This window comes from Sardina pilchardus, chromosome 1, assembly GCF_963854185.1.
Source record: "Sardina pilchardus chromosome 1, fSarPil1.1, whole genome shotgun sequence".
Classification (NCBI taxonomy): domain Eukaryota; kingdom Metazoa; phylum Chordata; class Actinopteri; order Clupeiformes; family Clupeidae; genus Sardina; species Sardina pilchardus.
In genome coordinates, this window is record NC_084994.1 from 13,076,889 (window position 1) to 13,101,922 (window position 25,034).

Sequence of the window (25,034 nt, forward strand, 5' to 3'; positions counted from 1 at the left end):
CGTTAGATAGTGAAGGAACAACAGTTGCTTATACTTGTAACATTCTTTGAGCATTTTACTACTTTCAGTCAATTTGATTTATACAAAAATTGTTTATTATGTTGTGTGCTGTCATAATTCTGTCAATTTCGTTGCAGATTTGCTGACTGTAAACTCTCAGATAAGTCCTGTGGAATTGTGGCTGCTGTTCTACAGTCACCAAACACCCTGTTTGAGCTGGACCTGAGTGACAATGAACTGGGAGATTCTGGAGTCCAGCTTCTCTCTAATGGACTGTCTAGTCCCTACTGCAAGCTGCAGACATTAAGGTTTGTGTAAGGCCATGCATTTACTGTTTTTGTTTGTTAATTATATAATTTAGTGGCAGGGAAACAAAACCATGTAAACAAAAATAGCTTAACCGTATTCAAGCCATTCAACCCTTGATAACATGATCTCTGAATGATCCCATCAATGTAGAATATACAGTATGTCAGGTTTTGTAAACCATTTTCTAATGGTTTTATTGAAACAGATGAAGTCCAAAATCCAACAAAGAATGTCCCATCATACAGTGAAAAACTGAACAGCAAGGAGGAAATAAAAAAAACCCAGAACACAGTCGCAAAAAAAGTAATCCAGTGGCAGGCAAGGGTCAGGTCCAAATACACAGTCCAGAAAACACAGGCAGACAAGCAGGCAGGCAGGCAGGCTCAAATAGAGGCTAATCATTACAACATAACAAAGAGCCAATTCAGCACAAAATGGCTGACAATAACAACAATAGCAAGTGAATTATGACAGGTGAGGGCGGGGTCATTTGCAAAGAAAGCCAAAACAAACAAAAGCACATGGTTGCTAACACACATGAAGGCCAGTGGGTATACTATGAAGCAAGTTAAACATATCTAGGCTATCTAGACATATCGAGGCTAAACAAAGGGTATAAAAGTTAAGTAATACTACGATGGCAGTCATGTGATATATTTATAAAACTAGCCTTTCAGCTCAGATCAGTGCACATTCTCGGTGTTGGGATGATGTTGGCCAATCATGAAACGTGGAGATGCACAAGACTATATATTTAAAAAAAAAAAAAAAAAAAGATTACTTCTGCATTTATGAGCGATAGCTTAATAGGGTGGTATTTTTTAGTGTCTAGCCTATAACATCAAATAAATTGATGGTCATCAGTTGTATGGTATGCAGCATGTCCATAGTAGTGGCATATTTGCAACACTGTTAAAGCACCTGGGAGATTCAACATGTTTGGAGAGGCAGAGCTCCACCTGTAAGATTTATGATAGATTGTTACACGTGAGAACTTTGTTTTTCAAGGTTATTGATTGGTCAGTAGGTGGTAGTTTTGCACAATTTGAGCTATACTGTAGCTTAGCACATAACCTGCTCCAGACCAGGTTAAGACGGTGATATAGCAATGCTAAAACAGAGACACTTTTGTATGACAGGATACCCTGGCTTTGAGAGCAATACCTCGCTAACCCACTAATTGAGCTTTGTAGTGTACCCCACAGCAGGTGGCTATGAGAATAAAGACCCCATACAGGGATACACTCAATGTAACGTTAAGCTAGTGTGGAATTGATATAACATGACAGATAAACATCAGCCAATGGCATTGGAAAATGTCTTATTGTTTGCTAATAGGCCGGTAACATATTGGATACCTACATGTTTGCTACCCAGGGAACACAGCAATTATGGGCCAACATGGGCTTTACTTGGTTAGATGGGTTTCAAATGGGCATGGGCTAAGAGTGGGCTTTACTTGGGTTGATGCTGGGACCCACATGGGCGACCCAAATGAGTACCGGTATACATGGACTAGAAATAATGAGTGATACCTGGGAATCCTGAAGAATAAATTTAATACAGTGCAGTTCACTTACAGAAATAATCCTGAGGGTTTATGGTGTCATTTTTGAATAAGCTCTCTCTCTCTCTCTCTCTCTCTCTCTCTCTCTCTCTCTCTCTGTGTGTATGTGCATTAGGCTCAGTAAGTGTGGTATCACAGATGAAGGATATGTTCGTCTGGCTCGCAGTCTAAACCTGTCCTGTGTGAAAGAGCTGGATGTGAGCTACAATCATCCTGGAGAGTCAGCACAGAAGCTGTTATCTGCTACACTGGAGGATCCTCACCGCAATGTTGAAGCACTTCGGTATGCACTCTAAAGAAACAGAAACCTTAAGTCGTAGTCTGCCTTAACATTAGGCAAGTCAACATTGCACATGCAATCTACAATCTGAATTTTAACTTGTGTGTATTTAAAAATAGTAGTATTTGCTTAACCCTCCTGTTGTGTTACGGTCAAATCTGTCCGATTTTGCACATTTTGTCTCTGAAAAATATAGTTAACTTAATCTGATTGTCATGAGATTTCATGACTTTGTTCACATAGGGCATCTGAACACACAAAATAATTTTTGATAACTTTGATGCAACTTTGTGTGTTTTATTCAACTTGTGTACACCTGTGGTGTTCCCGGTCAAAAATGACCGGTCATTAGAAATGAATGGGTGTGACTACAAAAAGTGTATAAAATTGAGTTGAGTGACTTCTGTCCTACACCCACACATGCATGTGTTGCTGGGCACACACAAAAAGTGATATTTAGTGGCTTTTGGTGTACATTTTGGAATATAAAATACATTTTTAGTTTTACTTTATATCAAATATAGTGGTAAAAAATATTAGCCCCCATGATGGGATGGTCAATAATATTACTGCCCATGTGATTTGTTTGTTATCAAAACACACCTAATTAACCAATCAGCTTTCAAACCACTCCTGTACAGTTAATTGGCTTCATAACAATACCCGAGCATTCAATCAGCATAAAAGGACTCAAGGCACAAGGCACTTGTACACATTATCGAGGGACTAATCTTACTGACCATGTCAAAGACAAAGGAAATCAGTCTTGAGCTCAGAAAGAAGATAGTGGAAGATCATAAGGGGGGAGGTTATACTGCCATTTGCAAGCATTTCACAGTGTCTAGAACTGCTGTACGTTGCATCATTGTCAAGTACAAGGAGACAAATTCTACAAAGCAAACCTGGGCGTGGTTGTAAGCACAAAATGTCAAGAACTCTGGAGAGGAAAATAGTCAGAGATGTCAGCAAGAAGGCCGGACATCTGCCAAGATGATTGTTGCTGACCTGGCCTCTTCTGGAGTTGATATTTCAAGTAACAAAGTTGGGAGGGACTTTCATCATGGTGGGCTTTAGGACTATCGTCTCAGAAGAACCCCTTTCTTTACTCAAAGAGTGGCACATTACAACTTTAAATTTCCCCTTGGGGATCTATAAAGTATCTATCTATCTATCTATCTATCTATCTATCTATCTATCTCTCTATCAGACTGAGATTTGCACGTGAGCATTTGAGAGATAAAAAAATGAGTTCTGGAAGTCTGTGCTTTGGTCTTATGAGACTAATCTGGAACTGTTTGGGCACATGGATGTTGTTTATGTTTGGCGAAGAAAGGGAGATGCTTTCAACCCTAAGTTGAACCCCACAGTTCAACATGGTGGTGGGAGCATCATGCTGTGGGGCTGTTTCACAGCCTCAGGCACAGGGAACCTTGCTCAGGTGCATGGCATCATGAAAAAAGAAAATGAAAATGTTGAAGTATAATATGCAGAAATTGGCTCTTAGACTAGCTGTAGGTCGTTGCAGGGTCTTCCAACAAGATAATTATCCAAAGCATACATCAAAATTGGTCCAGCAGTTGCTCAAGGATACCAGAACCCAGGTCCTGGAGTGGCCCACACAGAGCCCAAACCTCAATCCAATTGAGAATCTGTGTCGGGTGCTCAAAGTGAATGTCCATGTTCAGAAACTATGCAGCTGGAACAATTCGCAATGAAAGAATGGGTCAAAATACCTCAGGAGACCTGTGCCAGCTATATTAAAGAACTACTCAAGAGATTGTTGTCAGTTGTGGCTCAGAAAAGGCAGGCTATTGACTATTAATGGTCATTCTTTACAAATAAAATCATACGGTCGGTCAGTTTTGACCGGGAACATAATAGGCATGATTTTGTGCAACTGTGAAAAAATTGAAATGGTTTCAAAACAAATTTTATTTTAAAACTTGGACATAATGCACTCTGTGATATAATAAGCCAATATTTTTATCTGAATGTTTATTAGAGCCAAAATAATGCATATGTTATGCTAATTTTATTAAAAAACGACTTGTATGAGTTCAGGTCAATGAGGCCTACAGGCCATAAATAGCAAATAGAACTTTAAAACATGTAATGTTCACAAGAACTTAAGCTAGTTAAAAGATCCATAACAACATAAGATAAATATATGTCTTATAATGGATTTACAATCAACTAAAATAGAGTCGGTCATTTTTGACCGGGAACACAAAAGATGTGATTTTGTGCCACTGTTAGAAATTTGAAATGGTTTCAAAACAAAGGTTCTTTTTAAATTTGAACATGAAGTATTCCATGATAAATAGCACAATATATTTATTTTAATGTTGATTAGAGCCAAAATAATGCATATATTATGCTATTTTTACTAAAAAACGACTTGTATGAGCTCAGGTCAATGAGGCCTACAGGCCAGAAATAGCAAATAGAGCTTTAAAACATGTAATGTTCACAAGGACTTGAGCTAATTAAAAGATACATAGCAACATTAGGTGAATACATATGTATAATTATGGATTTACAATCAACTATACTGGGGTCGGTCATTTTTGACCGGGAACACAAAACTGATTAACATGAAATGAACACAACAGGAGGGTTAAAGTTAAGAGGTGTTCACAAATCTAATTTTACTCTATTTAGTTAATTGAAGTAACCTTGCATAATATGTTGAGTTCTGTCATAATTCTGTAAAATGTTGTTGCAGATTTGCTGACTGTAATCTCACAGATAAATCCTGTGAGATTGTAGCTTCAGTTTTACAGTCACCAAACCCCCTGCTTCAGCTGGACTTGAGTCGCAATGACCTGGGAGATTCTGGAGTTAAGCTTCTCTGTGTTGGACTGTCAAGTCCCCAATGCAAACTGCACACATTAAGGTAGGTTGGTGCAAGCAAGGCCAAACATGCATGCCTTGATCATCTTTATGATTTTTTTTAGTTAAGTGATAATCATTATTAAGAAAAAACTGAAACTGAAGTTTTCCAATCCTTATAGCATTATCTCTGAATATGCCAGTCTGTGCATAACACAATGTTTAGCTAGTGCAAAATTGATGTGATATAACAGTGTCGGAAATGCCGCTTCAGGGTCCAGTAAACCTTTTAAAAAAATAATGGATCAACCACAATAGCATTAGTGCAACAGTGTTTTTATTCTAGCCTGTGCAAAGCAGTGCCACAGTAAAAGTGAGAATCATCCACAATACTGTATGCAAGTGCCATATGTATGAAAACAATGTCTATGTCTAAAAATGTCTATTTTGCGTTGAAAAACTTCCGCCTTCTGAAAGAGTGTAATCCAAATTGCGGTTAAATGTTAGAAAAACATTTAGAGACAACATTTAGAGACAGCTGAATCAATATTCAGAGCATCAGTTTTTTTCATTGTACTATGTCAAAAGCAACCTTAACTTTTGTTTGCCTCTCTAAAATCGTATTTTTTCTTTCACGACATAGCCTACACTTCCCAATCTGTTAGGCATTAAGTCATATCTCAAGTCTACATGCATTAAATAGTTCAAGTATTTTTTAAGTGGATTTGTAGAACTACTAGGCCTACTCTGTCTGTCGCTGCTCGTTGACATCTCTTTGTGTCATGTATGATCGCTAAACTTTGATTATTTTTAATGTTGCAATATTCAACTGCGCTTGTGGTTCAGCTCTGCACGCGCAATTGGCGTTGTACATGGAGCGGGGACGGGCGGTGAGGGACGCAGTTAGCGTAATGAAGTGACAGCTTAGTAAATTCCTCGCAATATAGCAAAGCACAGCGTTCGCATTCTACGCATACAAAAACTCGCTATTAGCACGTTCTTAATACATCTGGCCCTATAAGTAATATAACAGAACATGTCGTTACGACACAGCTGACGCTCCACCGGATATAAATGAACTGGCAAAAGAGTTTTACAAAGGTGAATCACATTTATAAATCGATTTCATAATGGAATATGTAATTTGTTTTCATCTCCTACTGCAACTTGTATGTATGTAAATGAGTGTTTGAATGTGTGCGCTTGTTAATGTGTATGTGCGCTCCTCGCTTTTGTGTGTGTGTGCACGTACATGTACGTGTGTGCAACCACTCCCCCCGCCCACATTTTTCCTACTAGTTAGGGATCGAACCGGCAACCCTTCTGCTACAAGCTCGAAACCCTAACCAGTAGGCTGTCAGGGCAGTATAAAGCAGTATAATATCGCATTGTATTTTTTACCATGGGGGTGCAAATCACAGATTACTGGTAACTAGTGCAGTGCCCGTTCAAACAATGTTTTCCAAGAAACTTGTTGCCCAATTAGGAATGTCTCTCGTCCAATCAGACACAAATAAATAGTTTTACCAGACCTATGGTGTATAACAAACAGAGTGACACAATGTTGCCAGTTCTATTAGGAAAGGACAATCTCTGTCTCTCTTTCTCTCTCAGGCTCTCTGATTGTTTCATCTCAGAGAAGGGTTTTGGATTCCTGGCTTCAGCTCTGACTTCAAACCCCTCCCATCTAAAAGAGCTGGATCTGAGCTACAATCATCCTGGAGAATCAGGACTGGAGCTGTCATCTGCTAGACTGAAGCAACCTGTCTACAAACTGGAGATACTCAAGTACAGTGCCTATAGAAAGTCATCATACCCTTTTGAAATAGTTACTTTTTTTGTCTTACAGCCTGAAATCAAAACCCACTTTTAAAAAAATCTTTTCCAGTTTTATTAACAAATTTAGCTGTACAACATCAAAATAATGAAAAAAAAGTAAACAGTTCTGAAAATTAATAAAAAATGAAAAACTAGAATAACAGGGTTGCAAAAGTCATCATACCCCTGACTTAATACTTTGTAAAGCTTCCTTTTGCTTTCATTACAGCCATCAATCTGTTTGGATATGTCTCTATTATAGCTTTGCACACCTAGATAGGGGAATATTTGCCCAATTTTCCGTACAGAAATGTTAAAAGTTAGTCAAATTCTGTAGGGAATGGCGATGGACTGCTCTCTTCAAGTCAATCCACATATTTTCTATAGTATTTAAGTCAGGGCTCTGACTTTGCCACTCAAGGATATTCACCATCCTATCCTTAAGCCACTGCTTTGTTCTTTTGGCAGTATGTTTAGGATTATTGTCGTGTTGGAAGGCGAATAACCTCCCCATCCTCAGCTGTCTAGGAGAGGGACGCAGGTTTTCCTTAAGAATGTGGGTGTACTTGGCAGCATCCATTTTCCCTTCTATCCTGACCAATTGCCCAGTTCCCGCTGAAAAGAAACATCCCCACAACATAATGTTGCCCCCACCATGCTTCACACTAGGCATGGTGTGTTTTGGGTGGTGTACTGTGTTGGTTTTCGCCAAACATTGCGCTTGGAGTTCAGTGCAAAAACACATCTGGAATATTCTGCTACCATGTAGAAAAAGCTTATATGGTCAGATGAGACTAAGATCGAACTTTTTGGAGACTAAGATTGAAGTTTTTGGACTGAGCTCCAGGCGCTAACCAAACACAGTATACACACCCAAACACACCCAAAACACACCATACCTACTCTGAAGCATGGTGGGGGCAACATTATGTTTTGGGGATGTTTCTCTTCAGCGGGGACTGGGCAATTGGTCAGGATAGAAGGGAAAATGGATGCTGCCAAGTACACCAAAATTCTTGAGGAAAACCTGCGTCCCTCTCCTAAACAGCTGAGGATGGGGAGGTCATTCGCCTTCCAACACGACAAAAATCCTAAACATACTGCCAAAAGAACAAAGCAGTGGCTTAAGGATAGGATGGTGAATATCCTTGAGTGGCAAAGTCAGAGCCCTGACTTAAATCCTATAGAAAATATGTGGATTGACTTGAAGAGAGCAGTCCATCGCCATTCCCTACAGAATTTGACTAAATTTTAACATTTCTGCACGGAAAATTGGGCAAATATTCCCCTATCTAGGTGTGCAAAGCTATAATAGAGACATATCCAAACAGATTGATGACTGTAATGAAAGCAAAAGGAAGTTTTACAAAGTATTAAGTCAGGGGTATGATGACTTTTCCAACCCTGTTATTCTAGTTTTTAATTTTTTATTAATTTTCAGAACTGTTGACTTTTTTTTCATTATTTTGATGTTGTACAGCTACATTTGTAAATAAAACTGGAAAAGATTTTTTTTAAAATGGGTTTTGATTTCAGGCTGTAAGACAAAAAAAGTAACTATTTCAAAAGGGTATGATAACTTTCTATAGGCACTGTATGTTCAGAATGAAAAATATCTACTAACGCCTTTGTGCCCATTTCAGGCATATTTGATCCGCAATGTGCGTGTAAAAACAGGCCACAGTGAGGCAAAAGTGCAGACTTTTTGTCGCAGGAGCTGCAAATGCCATTTTGCACTTTTCTGTGTCATGCATAAGCATTCAGGGTCACTTTACTTTCACTTTTGACAAAATTGAAAATGGCGGAAAATCCATCATGGCGGAAAGTGACGTCATAGTGTGCGTTGAAATTGTCAGCCTCCAACAATTTCAGCGGTATAAGCTTTATCAAAATCGGCCATAGAGATCAAAAGTTACAGGTGTGAACGTAGTTCCAACTTTGACAAGTTGGTGGCGCTAGCGTGAGAGTTGCCAGCATGAAACTCGGTGCACTCAATCATGGTATTACCCTCTATCATTGTACCAAATTTCATGACTTTACGTCTTACAGTTTAGGCTACAGCTTCACCAAAAGCAAAATGGTTTCCGACGGACCGACGGACTGACATAGCGGCTTATAGAGTCTCGCTGCACGTGACTAAACATATTTTTGAACATGGTACCCCCCTTCTGATTTTTGCCACATTTGCGCCCTCAACCAAATCTGCAGCAAAGTTCAGATGGAATTATCTCAAAACGTGTTCAAGCTACAGTAGACTTGTCAATGATAATTGCCACTTATAGATTCCACATACATTTGTCAGCTGTATGTGTTGATACTGATTGTGTTTCAATCTTGTGAAATCAGAAGATTTTTTTTTTTCAAAACCCATTAGGCTATGTCTCTCTACAGATTTGTTTAAGCTGTCTTTGAAAAAGTAATTAAGAGGTGTCTATATTGCATTTTTGTTGGAAGTATTGTAACACAAAACTGAAAAATAATCAATTGGGATGATATCTTATCTCCCCATTACAGGGGTATGACAAGCTATACCAATGAATTGAACACATCTCCAGAAAGAGTATGGAATGGGCTTTCAGACTGTGAAATTTCAAGATGATATTATGGCTATGGTTATTGACATTTTGTTTTTGAAATATTGGTCTATTATTTTTCAGTTTTGTGTTACAATACTTCCAGCAAAAATGTAAGTCACCTTGCCTTTCACAGGTGGCACAAACAGAAAAACAGCACTGGATCTGTTAAATGGTACATGTGTGTGACATTTAGTTTTTCTTACATACAGGACTGACCATGCTTCTTCAGACAGAGCACGGCCACGTTTATTGAAATGTAAGTTTTTATTGTTTATTCAGTATTTGTGATCATTCTCATATTTACAGTTTTTCTCAATTGTTTACACAATTTCTGGTACTTCTGACACAATTCCCATAATATGTAGCTCATGCACCAACCTCCTGAACCGACTGTGCTGAACTATAAGCACAATTTCTGCTTTACACTCAAATTGCAGTTCTATAACACACTGTTTTCAAAACACTACACACAATTCTGTGCATTAGACACAATGTTCATGAAGAAAATATCTTGTTTTCACAAAGAACACACTTCCATTCAAATTCTAAAGCTAACTGCTCTACCATGCACACTGACTCATCAGATGGGCAAACTCCTGTCACACAGTCTTACAATTAGCAATCAGAGCTTTATTACAGTTTTTCTCAAATGCTAAAACACATTTCACAAATGTTTCCTCCATGTTCCCCAATGTCTAAACACAATACCCTTTTCTAAAGCTACATAAGCACAACCACCCCTTCTCACTTCAAAACTCAAACTTTCACACCAAAAGAGCAGCTTGAAGCTTTCAAAAATGTAAACACTATACACATCATTACACACTTCAGCAAAATAATTGAAAACACAATGCTCAATTTGTGAGAAGGTTCTTTGTTTCATAACTGTCAATGCATAGAGTAACGGATCTTCTTAGATCTCTGCAGAGGATTAGGCATTTGAAGAGTTATTTTCCAAAACGCTATATCCACCATTTTACCAATGCATTTTCATAAATACATTTTTTACAATTTGTTTTTCAAGTAATCTCAGTGAAACTGTATTGGGTTATGTTTAGTTACAGTAATTTATCTTTACTCAATAAAAACAAAACAACTGCATTTTTATTACCTTAAACACACAATTACTGTAAAAACAGTAACATGATTTGTTACAGTACAGTAATGTCTATAAAATGGATTTAAAGCGTTTTGGAAAAGAGCTCTTCATTTAGAGTTGTGAGTTTCATATCAAGAGTACAAAAATTCTCCAAGTACTAGCCTGGCAAGCCAAACTACACAGAAATGTATAGGCAAAAATATTTTTGCCCACTAGGGTGCGTCTAGATTTCTAGGCTATCCAAGTACACTAGGCTACTGTAACACAACTCAACGCAAAAACCAGAATCTATTGCACACAACAGTACACTTGAAAACGTGATCAGGGTGTGAAATTATTTTATTTTCTTCGTTCACACCACACACACACACACCACAGTCACTGTGCGCATTAGCAACAAGTGTCTTCATTTTTGAGTCGTTGTGTGTAATGAATGACGCCAGGTATGTTCATTGTGTTCAGTTATTGCTCACTGTGGCAAGCATTTTGCATTACATGAGATTTCATTTCAGAATATGTTTTGCAACATGTGTTTTAGCAAGGAAAAATGTGCTTAGATTTATGAGAACGGAGGATTGTGTTTTGAGAATTGTGTCTTCATGTGAAATGTGTTTATGGTATTGAAAAATTGTGGCTAGATTTAGTAAATGTGTTTAGACAACTGGTCATTTGGTTTAGAGGATTGGCGTTTGTGTTTTAGCATTTGAGAAAAACTGTATTACAGTAGTAGTACAGGCAGAGGCAGAGCCAGAGGAGTGAGAGTAAGAGGAGGAGGATGAGGAGGACAAGGACCGTAATCTCTGATGAGATCCGAGCCACTAGAACATTGCAGTGCTGCATATCAATACAGTACAGTACCGGACAGTACAATACAGCTCAATGAGCACAGTAGTACAGTATTGCCTGTGGGCTGTTCTGTAAGACTGTAAAAATAAAGTATGTTTCAAGTATTTGGGGAAAGTAATCCTACTTTGTATTCCTACACAGTTTACAGTATTTTACTGGGCTGAATGAAACAATTACATGGAAATCCTATAACATAACATGTTATACAAATAATAAACATTACACTACACAGTTTACAGTATTTTACTATTTGTTTGGCAGCCGAAAGATTACCAACACAAGGGCTTCTGTCTCCTGAACAGGAAACTGAAATCATGAGCATTGTCCTAGAAAAAAATGCATAACATTACAGCAAATACAAAGAAAAATAATAGAAAACAATGAGATATTTCAAAATATTGATAGGGTAAGCATATCAACTTACTGTATCAGCTTATCTACTGTTTGTAGTACTGTTTGTAGTGTAACACTGAACAAAAAAAGGCCCAAGTCATTATAATGAATGGAGAAGAAGTGTTTTCAATTCATCGCAGTGTTTTACACTGAGCACATCAGTGTTCAACTGGTCCTTATAAATGTCTTGATACAGTATATGATGGTTTGTGTGTGTCTCTTGAGAACAAAAGAGAATTTTGAGGAGAAATTACATTGTTTTGAAGGTAAAGTGTCATTTTGCTGGAGAATTGTGGAGTTTTGCCCATTGTGTGTGTTGTTTTGGATTTGAGTGCAGAGTTCTGAGAATATGAGGCATGTTTTCAGAAAATGTGTGTTAACAATCGAGAAAAACTAACATGGTATGCTTGAAATTGTGTATGAGTGTCTAATAGTGAAGCTTGAAAGTGAGTGTGTGTGTGTGTGTGTGTGTGTGTGTGTGTACACAGTATGTGTGTGTGTGTGTGTGTGTACAGTATGTGTGTGTGTGTGTGTGTGTGTGTGTGTGTGTTAGGGATGGGCATGATTAATAGGCTTAAAACGGTCAGAATGGCATGACTCCCCCAGTGAATCCTCACCTGAGTAGTTAATTATTCATTTATGCATAACATTAATATTCTTAAAAACTTTTGGAAGAATCACTTAATCATTTTCAAAAGACAGCTTATTGTTTAATTGTCCACATGAGCAGAGATCTAGCCCTAAATAGGAACACAACTCATGTTATGCTAGCGTTAGCATTAGCATTAGCCAATGTAGACCCACCAGCTGGGTTGAGTTAAAGCTTGGCAAACAAAGGTATTCCTAGGCTAATTGTGTCCCTGTGATCACTTGGGGTCTTTTTTTGCGTATTTGTGCCCTTTGGATCTTCCTGGGGGGTATTGTCGTACTCTTTCGGGCATAATGTTACAGGAACTATGAAATTTAGATTTGTACTACAGTAATGGTAGCCAGCTACTAAGGTGTGTAAAATGTACATTGAGTAAGGCGGTGTCTCATTACACTTACTTCCGTCAGTACACTGCTAATGTGCACTGACCACTTACTTAGTAGTGCTCACTTTTGATGGTTAGTACTGTCCCAAAAGGGGCCTTCCCCAAACTTCCCACAAAGGTGGGAGCATGAAACATTCTAAAATCTCTTGGTTAAATGCTGAAGCATTCAAAGTTCCTTTCACTTGAACTAAGGGACCAAGCCCTGTGCACCAGTGCACAAAGCAAGGTCCATAAAGGCATTGATGACACAGATTGGTGTGGATGAACTTGACTGGCCTGCACAGGGTCCTGACCTCAACCCAATAGAACACCTTTGGGATGAATTAAATGGACTGAGAGGCAGTCTACTCATCCAACATCAGTGTGTGACCTCACAAATGTGCTTCTAAAAGAATGGTAAAAAAAATCTGATAAACACACTGTGGAAAGTCTTCCCTGAAGCTGTAATAGCTGCAAAGGGTGGACCGACATCATATTAAACCCTATGGATTAAGAATGGGATGTGACTGAAATTCATATGTGAGTCAAGGCAGGTGACCAAATACTTTTGGCAATTAGTGTACAGTACTTAGGTTTAGGGTTGGGTACCGACACTCGGTACAAGTACGTACTCGGGGCGAACATCAACGGTAGTAACCATCCCGAAATACAATGAGAATTTCGGTGCCTCATTTCGGTGCCTCATTAAATATGCAGCTGCTTAATCGCGCTCACTGGTGTTCACTCTTAAAACGGCAGCGTCAGTGCACAGTCTGCACACACCACTGAAGGCTGTTTTCTACTGACAGCTAACCTGGTGTTGTTGAACAGGTGCAGCCTTTGAAAGTCTTTGAACCGTGGTGTGCTAGTGAACCTGCCCGCATTTCCACCAGTTCGGAACCGAACCAAGGATGCATCAAATTTCACCTAGGCCTTAGGCTATAATACAGTGCCTATAGAAAGTCATCATACCCTTTTGAAATAGTTACTTTTTTTTGTCTTACAGCCTGAAATCAAAACCTATTTTAAAAACAATCTTTTTCAGTTTTATTCACAAATTTAGCTGTACAACATCAAAATAATGAAAAAAAAGTCAACAGTTCTGAAAATTAATAAAAAATTAAAAACTAGAATAACAGGGTTGGAAAAGTCATCATACCCCTGACTTAATACTTTGTAAAGCTTCCTTTTGCTTTCATTACAGCCATCAATCTGTTTGGATATGTCTCTATTAGCTTTGCACACCTAGATAGGGGAATATTTGCCCAATTTTTTGTGCGGAAATGTTAAAATTTAGTCAAATTCTGTAGGGAATGGCGATGGACTGCTCTCTTCAAGTCAATCCACAGATTTTCTATAGGATTTAAGTCAGGGCTCTGATTTTGCCACTCAAGGATATTCACCATCCTATCCTTAAGCCACTGCTTTGTTCTTTTGGCAGTATGTTTAGGATTATTGTCGTGTTGGAAGGCGAATGACCTCCCCATCCTCAGCTGTCTAGGAGAGGGACGCAGGTTTTCCTCAAGAATGTGGGTGTACTTGGCAGCATCCATTTTCCCTTCTATCCTGACCAATTGCCCAGTCCCCGCTGAAGAGAAACATCCCCAAAACATAATGTTGCCCCCGCCATGCGTCACAGTAGGTATGGTGTGTTTTGGGTGTGTTTGGGTGTGTATACTGTGTTTGGTTAGCGCCTGGAGCTCAGTCCAAAAACTTCAATCTTAGTCTCCAAAAAGTTCGATCTTAGTCTCATCTGACCATAAAAGCTTTTTCCACATGGTAGCAGAATATTCCAGATGTGTTTTTGCACTGAACTCCAAGCGCAATGTTTGGCGAAAACCAACACAGTACACCACCCAAAACACACCATACCTAGTGTGAAGCATGGTGGGGGCAACATTATGTTGTGGGGATGTTTCTCTTCAGCGGGGACTGGGCAATTGGTCAGGATAAAAGGGAAAATGGATGCTGCCAAGTACACCCACATTCTTAAGGAAAACCTGCGTCCCTCTCCTAGACAGCTGAAGATGGGCAGGTCATTCGCCTTCCAACACGACAATGATCCAAAACATACTGCCAAAAGAACAAAGCAGTGGCTTAAGGATAGGATGGTGAATATCCTTGAGTGGCAAAGTCAGAGCCCTGACTTAAATCCTATAGAAAATCTGTGGTTTGACTTGAAGAGAGCAGTCCATCGCCATTCCCTACAGAATTTGACTACATTTTAGCATTTCTGCACGGAAAATTGGGCAAATATTCCCCTATCTAGGTGTGCAAAGCTATAATAGAGACATTTCCAAACAGATTAATGGCTGTAATGAAAGCAAAAGGAAGCTTTACAAAGTATTAAGTCAGGGGTATGATGACTTTTCCAACCCTGTTATTCTAGTTTTTAATTTTTTATTAATTTTCAGAACTGTTGACTTTTTTTTCATTATTTTGATGTTGTACAGCTAAATTTGTAAATAAAACTGGAAAAGATTTTTTTAAAAATGGGTTTTGATTTCAGGCTGTAAGACAAAAAGAGTAACTATTTCAAAAGGGTATGATGACTTTCTATAGGCACTGTATGTGTAATAATATGTGATTTTTTTTTTTTATTATTTGTATAGGCCTATTATGAAAGATTTTAGCTTAAAATATTGTTGGTTGGTTCTTGAAAAAAAATCATCATAAAAACTTGTTTTCTTTTTTTTTTTTTAAAGTACCGATTTAATTACCGTTTAGGAACCGGCACCGTTTTGAAAGTATCGATTTGGCACCGGTATCGAAATATACCCTTTCAATACCCAACCCTACTTAGGTTGCTTTTGGTATAGGGCAAAAAACTTTCAGGAAATACACATCAATAGTGTTTTCAAAACCTTGAGGAAAAGAGCAAGTTCGGCTCTCCCAGGTTTTCTTTCTTTTTCAGGTTGTGATACAACCTTTAGGGCAAAAAGTCAGCATGGGCTGCATGGAAATAATTTCCAGAAGTAACAGGTGCCTTCACTGCTATGACATTAAATCTTTTTCAATGACTTAGCCAGGAAACAAACATATTTGCATTGCTGGAGAGGTACACTTGTGTTCTTTACGATAAGACAACCAATCTTGAAAAGTTCAATGATCTCAGGAAGGGTTTGTTTTCTCAAAAATGTCTCTCAATGGAAAATACCCCTACCATACAGGCTGCACTGATCCAGCATTCAAATAGTGCAGTGTACCAAGCTAGCATTTGGTCCAAAGGTCTGCACGCTATCCAGTCAGTGCTTTCTCCTGAAAGATATGGATGGACTAAATTAGATGATTCTTGGACACCTTTATGGACACTTTTACCAGAGGCAGCGAAAGTATGTAGAGAACTTCTTAATGTGACAGCAAAGCTGAGCCTCTCTGCCGAGTGCCGAGTGCTGATGCCAGGATGCTGGGTTGCCTTGCACAGCATTATGCCAATGTGCTGGAGCATGTGATGAACATATGCAGTATGTACTGTACATGTAGGCTATGACTAATGTACTACTGTAATCTTACAAAGTTACAGGGGACATGTGTGCATAATTGTATGATTTTATGAGATCTGCCTGAGGTGCTTCTCTGTGTTTACAGTATCCTTGAGATAGTTAGTGGATATGTGACCCTGTAAAGCGGAACCAGTAGTTTCGGTAAAATTAATTAAACTAGATGTACCGCAAAGCGATACACAATATGACCGCCGCTCAGTCCTGCACATTCTCTCCGCAAATATCAATCACGCTTGTGTTTCCATCGCCTACTCCATCCCTACTGCAACTTTTATGTATGTAAATGAGTGTGTGCATGTGTGCGCTTGCTTTTGTGTATGAGTGCTTCTCTGTCTAGTGTGAGTGTGTGTCTGCTTGTGTGTGTGTTTAATGTGTCTCTGAGTATATGTTCACTGTGTTCTCTGCCGTCACTGTCACTCCAATATCAGATAACACACACACACACACACACACACACTCACATGCGCGCGTGTGCACACACACACACACACACAAACACACATACACAGGCACACACTCACACAGGCACACACTCACGCACACACACTCGCGCACACACACACACACACACACACACACACACACACACACACACACACACACACACACACACACACACACACACACACACACACACACACACAAACACACACACAGGCACACCCAGAGAGAGAGAGAGAGAAATAGAGAACACACACAGAATACACACAGATAACACAGACACAGAGAGAGAGAGAGAGAGAGAGAGAGAGAGAGAGAGAGAGAGAGAGAAAGAAAGAGAACACACACAGAACATGCACATACACACATACTGTATACACACATGCAAACACACAGATGGGCACACAGAAACGCACCCACACACTATAGTACATCACACACACACTCACTTCTCAGCTCCGGTGGTCTCACAAAATGTACTCAAAGATGTGTGTGTGCATGTGTGTGTGTGTGTGTGTGTAGGTGTGTGTGTGTGTGTAGGTGTGTGTGTGTGTGTGTGTAAGGGTGTATGTGTGCATGCGTGTGGGCGTGTTTGTGCATGTGTTTGTATAATGTTTTATGTACATGTGTGTATGTAGTGGTGCGTGTGTGTGTAGGTATGCGTGTGTGTGTGTGTATTTATGTGTGTGTGTGTGTGTGTGTGTGTGTTCCTGCATGTTTGTTGCACCCAGAGCAACCATTCTCTTTTAAAACATATTTGGAAACTAGTTGATTAAAGGTTTCTAATGGTGTCACTTATATGTTTCTAGGACAAAAACTAGCAGAGATTGAGATGTTTGGAACAGTTTTTGAAATCCCCAGGGGGGGATTTAGACTCCAGATAATACCACCATCTACTGGCCGATGGGTATACAGTCCTGAATGTACACATAAATCCATTTATTTTATAGCCCCCCATGGATGAAATTCCACAAAACTTGGCATACTCCCAGAGGGTGTCAGGTTAATCATACACATGAAATTTGGTGCAGTTCATAACATCTCATCTGAAGATAGGGGCAATTAAAGCAATATTACATTGCATTTTCAATTTTTACGATGGGGGGGCAAATCACAAATGACTGGTTATAAGCTAAGTTGATGCAAGCTCTAGAGAACAACATACCATAAACATTTTGTCATCCTCGGTGCCACGGTTCAGGTAGTTATGTAGGAAAAACTGTCATTTTTGGGCTTCGGGCGGGGGCAGCGCGGGGGTGGAGTGACCCCCGGGGACGAAACGAAAATTTTCCATAGAACTCTACTGGGGCTACATGCCCACCAAGTTTCATGCGCTCCGGTGTTACGGTGTCCCGGGAATCGTTGACGAAAAATGACGGGAAAAAAGAAAAAAAAAAAAAAAAAAAAAAAACTTTGACAACAACTATATGACCGCTTTGCTAGCTACGCTAGCGGCGGTCATAATTAAGTTATTGAGCTCACGTGAACGGCCATAAACTAAGCTTTCCAACGATATGTATATCGAGGGTATTACACAAACTATCGCTACGACAAGCGCATTTAAAGTTGACATGGTTCTCCTGTCACGATATGCCAAGAGGAGAAATCACCTTTTTAAGCGGCGCGTGCACAACGGGAGTGACAGCAAATGTGTTGAATCTTTGCCGGGTTTAACAGTCAAAACGTATGTTTTTCCGTGAAATGCGTTCACGATATGAAACTGTAGACTGTATACAGTCGAATTATGCGAAAACGTGAAATTCAACATTTTAACCCGGAAGTTTGTTATTGTTGATTTTCTCAAAATAACGTTGTGCGCAAAACGACTGATTTCGCTTTGAATGGTCACATATATAGGTAGCCATAGTGTATTTCTTTTCATAATTTATTTTCTTTTAAGACAGTTCTTCTTACCCTAGATAGCCCTAGATATTTGGGGCATTCCTTCTAGGATGTCTTCTAGGATCACCCAAGGAACATACCCAATTTCAAGCTTTTTAGAGGTTGTTTAGATGGTCTTTGAGTTAGCTGCCAATTATGTGGCAGGCACGACCTTTTTCAATTTCTTTAAAAACTCACTACCTGTTAGAGATAGTTTTGGGCACCCCTTCTATGATGTCTTAGGGTTATTTCATCTTTTTATCTATCCTTCCTTCCTTCCTCGGTTCTCCGGCTTGTTCCCACCGATCTATAAAGAACACTAGATAGACTATCCCATTGTTGCTGCCCCATCATTCTTTATCTAGGAAGGAAGGAAGGAAGGGATGATATACAAGATGTATGAGAAGAGCCTTTAGGATCACCCAAGGAACACCACATTTCAAGTTTATTAGAGGTTAATTAGGTGGCATTTGAAATAGCTGACAATTTTGTGGCGAGCAGCACTGCCTTTTTCAATTTCTTAAAAAACTCACTTCCTGTTAGAGACATATTGGACACTCCTTCTAGGATGTCTTAGGATCACCCAATGAACATATACCAACTTGCAGGCTTTTTAGGGGTTGTTTAGATGGTCTTTGAACTAGCTGCCAATTTTGTGGCGGGCAGTACAGCCTTTTCCAATAGTTTTTGAATCAGCTATCAATTGTATTGGCGCCCATTTTGAATTTCTTCAAAATCTCACTTCCTGTTTGAGATATTTTTGGGCACCCCTTCTGGGATGTCTTAGGATCACCCAAGGAACATGTATACCAAATTTCAAGCTTTTTAGAGGTTGTTTAGGCAGTCTTTGAAGTAGCTGCCAATTTTGTGGCAGGAAGCGCAGTATTTTTTAGTTTTTCTCAAAAACCTCACTTCCTGTTTGAGAATTTTGGTGTAATCTTACAGGATGACGTAGGATCACCCAATGGACATATACACCAAATTTCAAGCTTTTAGGGGGTTGTATAGGTAGTTTTTGAATCAGCTTTCAATTGTATTGGCGGCCATTTTGAATTTCTCCAAAATCTCACTTCCTGTTTGAGATATTTTTGGGCACCCCTTCTGGGATGTCTAAGGTTCACCCAAGGAACATGTATACCAAATTTCAAGCTTTTTAGAGGTTGTTTAGGCAGTCTTTGAAGTAGCTGCCAATTTTGTGGCAGGAAGCGCAGTATTTTTTAGTTTTTTTCAAAAACCTCACTTCCTGTTTGAGAATTTTGGTGAAATCTTCCAGGATGACTTAGGATCACCCAATGAACATATACACCACATTTCAAGCTTTTAGAAGGTTGTATAGGTAGTTTTTGAATCAGCTGTCAATTGTATTGGCGGCCATTTTGAATTTCTCCAAAATCTCACTTCCTGTTTGAGATATTTTTGGGCACCCCTTCTAGGATGTCTTAGGATCACCCAAGGAACATATCTACCAAATTTCATGCTTCTATCCGCCGCGTAACGATTTTTCACATAATCTCCCCTACTATAGATAGAGAGATGATTAGAGTATTATGTATTGTTTGTATTGTTGCTTTAGTTTTTCTTCAGTGACTGTAAGTGTACAGTACTTTTTGTTTGTGTACAGATTTTTTTTTTCTACACTTTACAGTAGCAAGAACTATAATTTAGCCATTTTCTGTTGATTGACTTGTCACTGTAACTGAACATAGGTACAGTGAAAGAAATAAATATTGCCTGCAGCATCAGTTTTGTGCATTGCTTGATGAGGGTTCATCAAAATATTTGTGTCATTTAAATTATCCTAATGCTCTCAAACAATATGTCTGAATAAGATCCATATATTGGAAGAGGGTTTTTACAGATGTGTTTTGAATTTATTGTGTTGGTGTGTATAAGATGGACACAGTGTAGAATCATTCAAAGAATGTGTTAGTGATATGAGAACAGTATAAGGTTTTATCAATGTGTTTATTGTTTTGACAGAAATATTCCATTTTGCTAACAATCTGTTATGTTCTGCTGATTGGGTGTGGTGTTTGGCTAATTGTGTGATATGTTTTGACAAAAAGAGCCCTGTTTTCAAAATTGTGTGTAAACGATTGGAAAAAACTGTAATGCCGGTGGCATCCTGCTCTCAGTCGCAACCTAGCATCAACACGGCGTTAGCACGGAGGAGCTGCGATGCACAACGAGAGAAAATTACCCAAGGGATCTGCAAGTTTATTGAGATGAATATGCTGCCATTAAATATTGTTGAGGACAAAGATTTTCAAAACTTATACATTTATTGGAACCAGCATATCACATTCCGTCACAACGTACCATCACCAGACTGATAGAAACTGTGTGTGTTTGTGTGTGTGTGTGTGTGTGTGACAATCATTAGATTGCTTACAATGTGAGTACTGTACATGGGCCCCGTGTCAAATAAACTAACACACCTAAAACCTAATTAAAACAACCAAAAGAAAACCTGGTGCCTTCCACTGTAACTTAGCAGTGCTTTTAATATTCCACTCCATGTGTGTGTGTGTGTGTGTGTGTGTGTGTGTGTGTGTTTGTGTTTGTGTGTGTTTGTGTGTCTTTGTGTGTCTTTGTGTGTCTTTGTGTGTGTTTGTGTGTGTGTTTGTGTGTGTGTGTGTTTGTGTGTGTTTGTGTGTTTGTGTGTGGTTAGCAGGTGTGTGTGTGTGTGTGTGTGTGTTGGGGTGACCTTCATCATGATCCCTCATTTCCTTCATTCCCCCTGCCTCTCTACCTTTTGTTATCCCTCCAACAGTTATCCCCTCTTTTTCCCCCTCTTTCCGACCCCTTTCTTTCTCCATTTCTCTTTATTTTTTGTGTGTCTCCCCATATTCTGATGATGATGTTCTCTCCTCTTTCCTCTCCTCTTGTCTGCAGATGCCTGTGAGCTCACACTGGACCCAAACACAGCAGGCATAAAACTATTGCTCTCTGAGGAGAACAGAAAGGTGACGTGTGTGAAAGAGAAGCAGCCGTATCCTGACCACCCAGAGAGATTTGACTGGATACAGCAGGTGTTGTGTAGAGAGGAACTTTCTGGACGCCACTACTGGGAGGTTGAGTGGAGTGGGGGTAGACCTCGTATAGCTGTGGCCTATAAGAGCACAGAGAGGAAAGGGACGGATTATGACATCATAATGGGACGTAATGCCAAGTCCTGGAGTCTCGACTGCTCCCTTAAAAGTCACTTTGTCAAGCACAAAGATAAAGACAAGAAACTACCATCCCCCTCCTCCGGCTCCAACAGAGTAGGGGTGTACCTGGACTGGTCAGCCGGCACTCTGTCCTTCTACAGCGTCTTCTCGGACACACTCACCCACCTGCACACATTCCACTCCACATTCACTGAGCCCCTCTGTCCAGGGTTTAGGTTATGTGATGATCGCTCATCAGTGTCCCTGTGCCAGATCACATGAGTGCTTCCTCCAACAGGTACCACCACCTGTTACCTGTTCACACAGCAGCGGATCTGGCTCTGGTCCACACTCTCACTCTACTTCTCTCTTTCTCTCTTTCCTCCACTCTTCTTCCTCCTCTTTCTCCACTTCTCTCTCTCTCTCTCTATTTTTCCTCCATCTGTCATCTGTCCTCCCTCCCCTCTCACTTTGCTCCCTCTTACTCTCTCTTCTCTCTCTCTGACCTTTCTTCTTCTCCTCTTTCTCATCCCTCCATTCCTCCTTTCCCTCCTCTTCTCTTTTGTCTCCTTTCTGCTCTCCTTCTCCTCCTCACCGCTCTCTCTCTCTCTCTCTCTCTCTCTCTCTCCCTGCTCTTTATTAGATGGTGGGATGATGTGAATCTTGTGACATTTAGAGATTTAGTTTGGGGAAGTACTGTATATACACTGTAAAATATAATAGCTTTCCTTACCTAAAATGTTTAGTAAATACAACTTTGTTTTTGTTGAGATTACCTAAAAGGAGTGTTATTTCATTTTGTGTAAAAGTTTTGTTGAAAAGTAAACAATTGAAGCCTGGAAAGGTATTGTGAGTGTTATTTCATTTTGTGTAAAAGTTTTGTTGAAAAGTAAACAATTGAAGCCTGGAAAGGTATTGTGAAAAATGTAACAGTCCGGCCCAGAATCCCCTCTTAACCTGTGACCTGTCATGCCTCTGCTGTTCCTAGACTCTTTCTCTCGGTGAAAGTGTTTTTCTGAATATCACTGAACATGTGAACGGAGCAGAAGATGAAAGCTCTAGACTTCAGAATAGAGAGGGTCAGCAGATGAAGACGTCTATGATGATGTGGAGATGGCTGAAGACAGCAACTGTCTGACCTCAACACTCTTCTCCGTCTGCTGTAAACAGTGTAGTTACACCATTTGTGTGTATTTTAATAGGGAAAACATGGAGGTGTTTCGTCACTTCTAATTTCATCTCTGTTTGGATCCGAATTAATGAACTGGGCTAGCTAAGTGCTATTAAAGTAGCGCCACGCCCCAGAGCCATTGAGTGCATGCATTGAAATGTGAGAGGTGTGTATCAACTCGTCTTAGGCCTACTTAAGGGAGTAATATAGTTTAGTGTGAAAAAAACGGTGACATGTTCTTTTAATCATTTTACTGCTTATGCCAATACATGAGATTCTGTTTGAGTTTCATACGCAGCATACGGTTAAGTCTGTGTTACAGTAATTTGTTGTCTTTTAATCATTGTTTCTTATGCTTTTTAATTGTTATTTTAAAACCATTGCCCTTGTATGCTTTCATGTACTATTACTCTTTGCTTTTGTTTATGTTAAGCACATTAAATTACTCCTGTGTATGACATGTGATATATAAATAAACTTCCCTTGCCTTGTTCCACCAAAGAAAAAAATGAATGCTGAAAAAAAGACTAGCATAGGTCTGCTGTACATGCACTTAATTGACACCTCTGTCATCCTGACCACGTAAGCCTAACTGACGCTTACTCAAATCGAAAGTGAAAGGTTGTAAACTTATCAGCATCTTAGAGTTGGTGTGGACGTGTAGCGGACAGGCTTTGTTTGACTCGGAAACTGGATCTTTTACAACAATTTCATTGTGAGTAAACCTGTAAATACTGCTTCTTAAAATGGTCTTATTAAGAGGGATGTAGCCTACTTCCACTAACTTGCATTGTTCTTAGTTTATCAGTAACCTAAGAGGAATAAAATAAATGAATGGTAAAAATGAAAGGGGGTGGTGTCAAGTGCACAAGATGTTATTCAGATGAACGTCTGAGACATTTTAAGTGACGACTTGACATGTTTTAGGATGTGTAATGGTTCACTTACAGTACGTGTAGCACATTCAAAACTGTTAGGAAGTCAAGTTTATGGTTTGTAAAATGTGTGTGAAACACGGCATGCTTCTGTGTCCGCCCACCAAAAAAACAAACAAACAAACAAACAAACAAACAAAACAATACATAGCCCACCCACAATTAATTTAATTGGGCTTCAACTGGCCAAGGGCTCAGAGTGGACTTTTCAGTAGGTCGATGCTGGACCCGCCCCTCATGGACAACCCAAATGGATATACATGGGCTATAGGAATGGCTTATGGGTGGAGTCCTATGTGTGCGTGCTCTTCGGCCTAAAGTCTAATAACGTTTTAATGGTAATTGGCTCTAGCGACTATTATAACCCCGATGGAGAACACTATTACAGCTCACTATGTCTCAAAATGTTTGCATTTTCTAGGGCTGCCAGCATTTATGGGACATTTGTTTTTATTCAGGATGAACTGACTTCCCTTACCTTCAATGTAGGGAATTATCATACTGATGGTGTCAATTTTGGTCATAAGGTAGAGTGAAAAACGTCTGCAAAATGTAATTTTTGTTTTTATTGGAAAAATGAGCTTGTGCAAATATCTGTGGTTTTCCTGTGGACCTTAAAGATGTAGCCTACGTGCCTCTGTGCTTGTCAAAAGTCTGTGGTTTTCCTGTGAACCTAAAACATGGTGTTTCACTGTATATTGGCCATTTGTCATTTGCGCAATGCTGTAAAAGCTTTTTTTTTCTCTTTAAACGGCCACAATGTCTGTCTCAAAACAACTTTGAAACATATCCACTGTCTTGCAATCAACCTTTCTACTTCCTTGAAAAAGAGAATAGGGCTGCCTAGTGCATTGATCATTAGAAAATGATTACACTTTACTTGAAGGTATCTACACAACAGTGACATGACACTGTCACAAACATGCCATAACATTATAAACAAGCCATAAACGTTTGTGAACGTTTGTTAAACATTTGTCATTAAGTGTCATTCAGGTTTTTTTGTGACAAGTTAAGGTTAGTATTAGGGTTAGAGTACATATGTCATGACAGTGTCATGTGTTCGTAACAGTGTCATGTCACTCTTATGTAGATACCTTCAGGTAAAGTGTTACCGAAAATACTTCTACAAACATTTGATGAATGCAGCAAGTTCTCTCTGTGTATAAGTTATGCCACATAGACGCCAGTGGGTGGCGATATAGGACCAGAAATGAG

General features: G+C 39.4%; 1 protein-coding gene across 1 annotated transcript in view; it reads left to right on the top strand.

The window, feature by feature from the left end:
* The window catches only part of LOC134082534 (NACHT, LRR and PYD domains-containing protein 3-like), a 41,063-nt gene extending 17,663 nt beyond the window's left edge, over nt 1-23,400 (top strand). The window contains exons 11-16 of the mRNA XM_062538313.1: nt 138-308; nt 1,992-2,159; nt 4,882-5,052; nt 6,603-6,776; nt 9,592-9,638; nt 21,454-23,400. Of these exons, the coding sequence (XP_062394297.1) occupies nt 138-308; nt 1,992-2,159; nt 4,882-5,052; nt 6,603-6,776; nt 9,592-9,638; nt 21,454-21,992 (1,270 nt within the window). The 3' untranslated portion in view covers nt 21,993-23,400. The remainder of the gene's footprint in view (nt 1-137; nt 309-1,991; nt 2,160-4,881; nt 5,053-6,602; nt 6,777-9,591; nt 9,639-21,453) is intronic.
* The last annotated feature ends 1,634 nt before the right edge of the window (nt 23,401-25,034 follow it).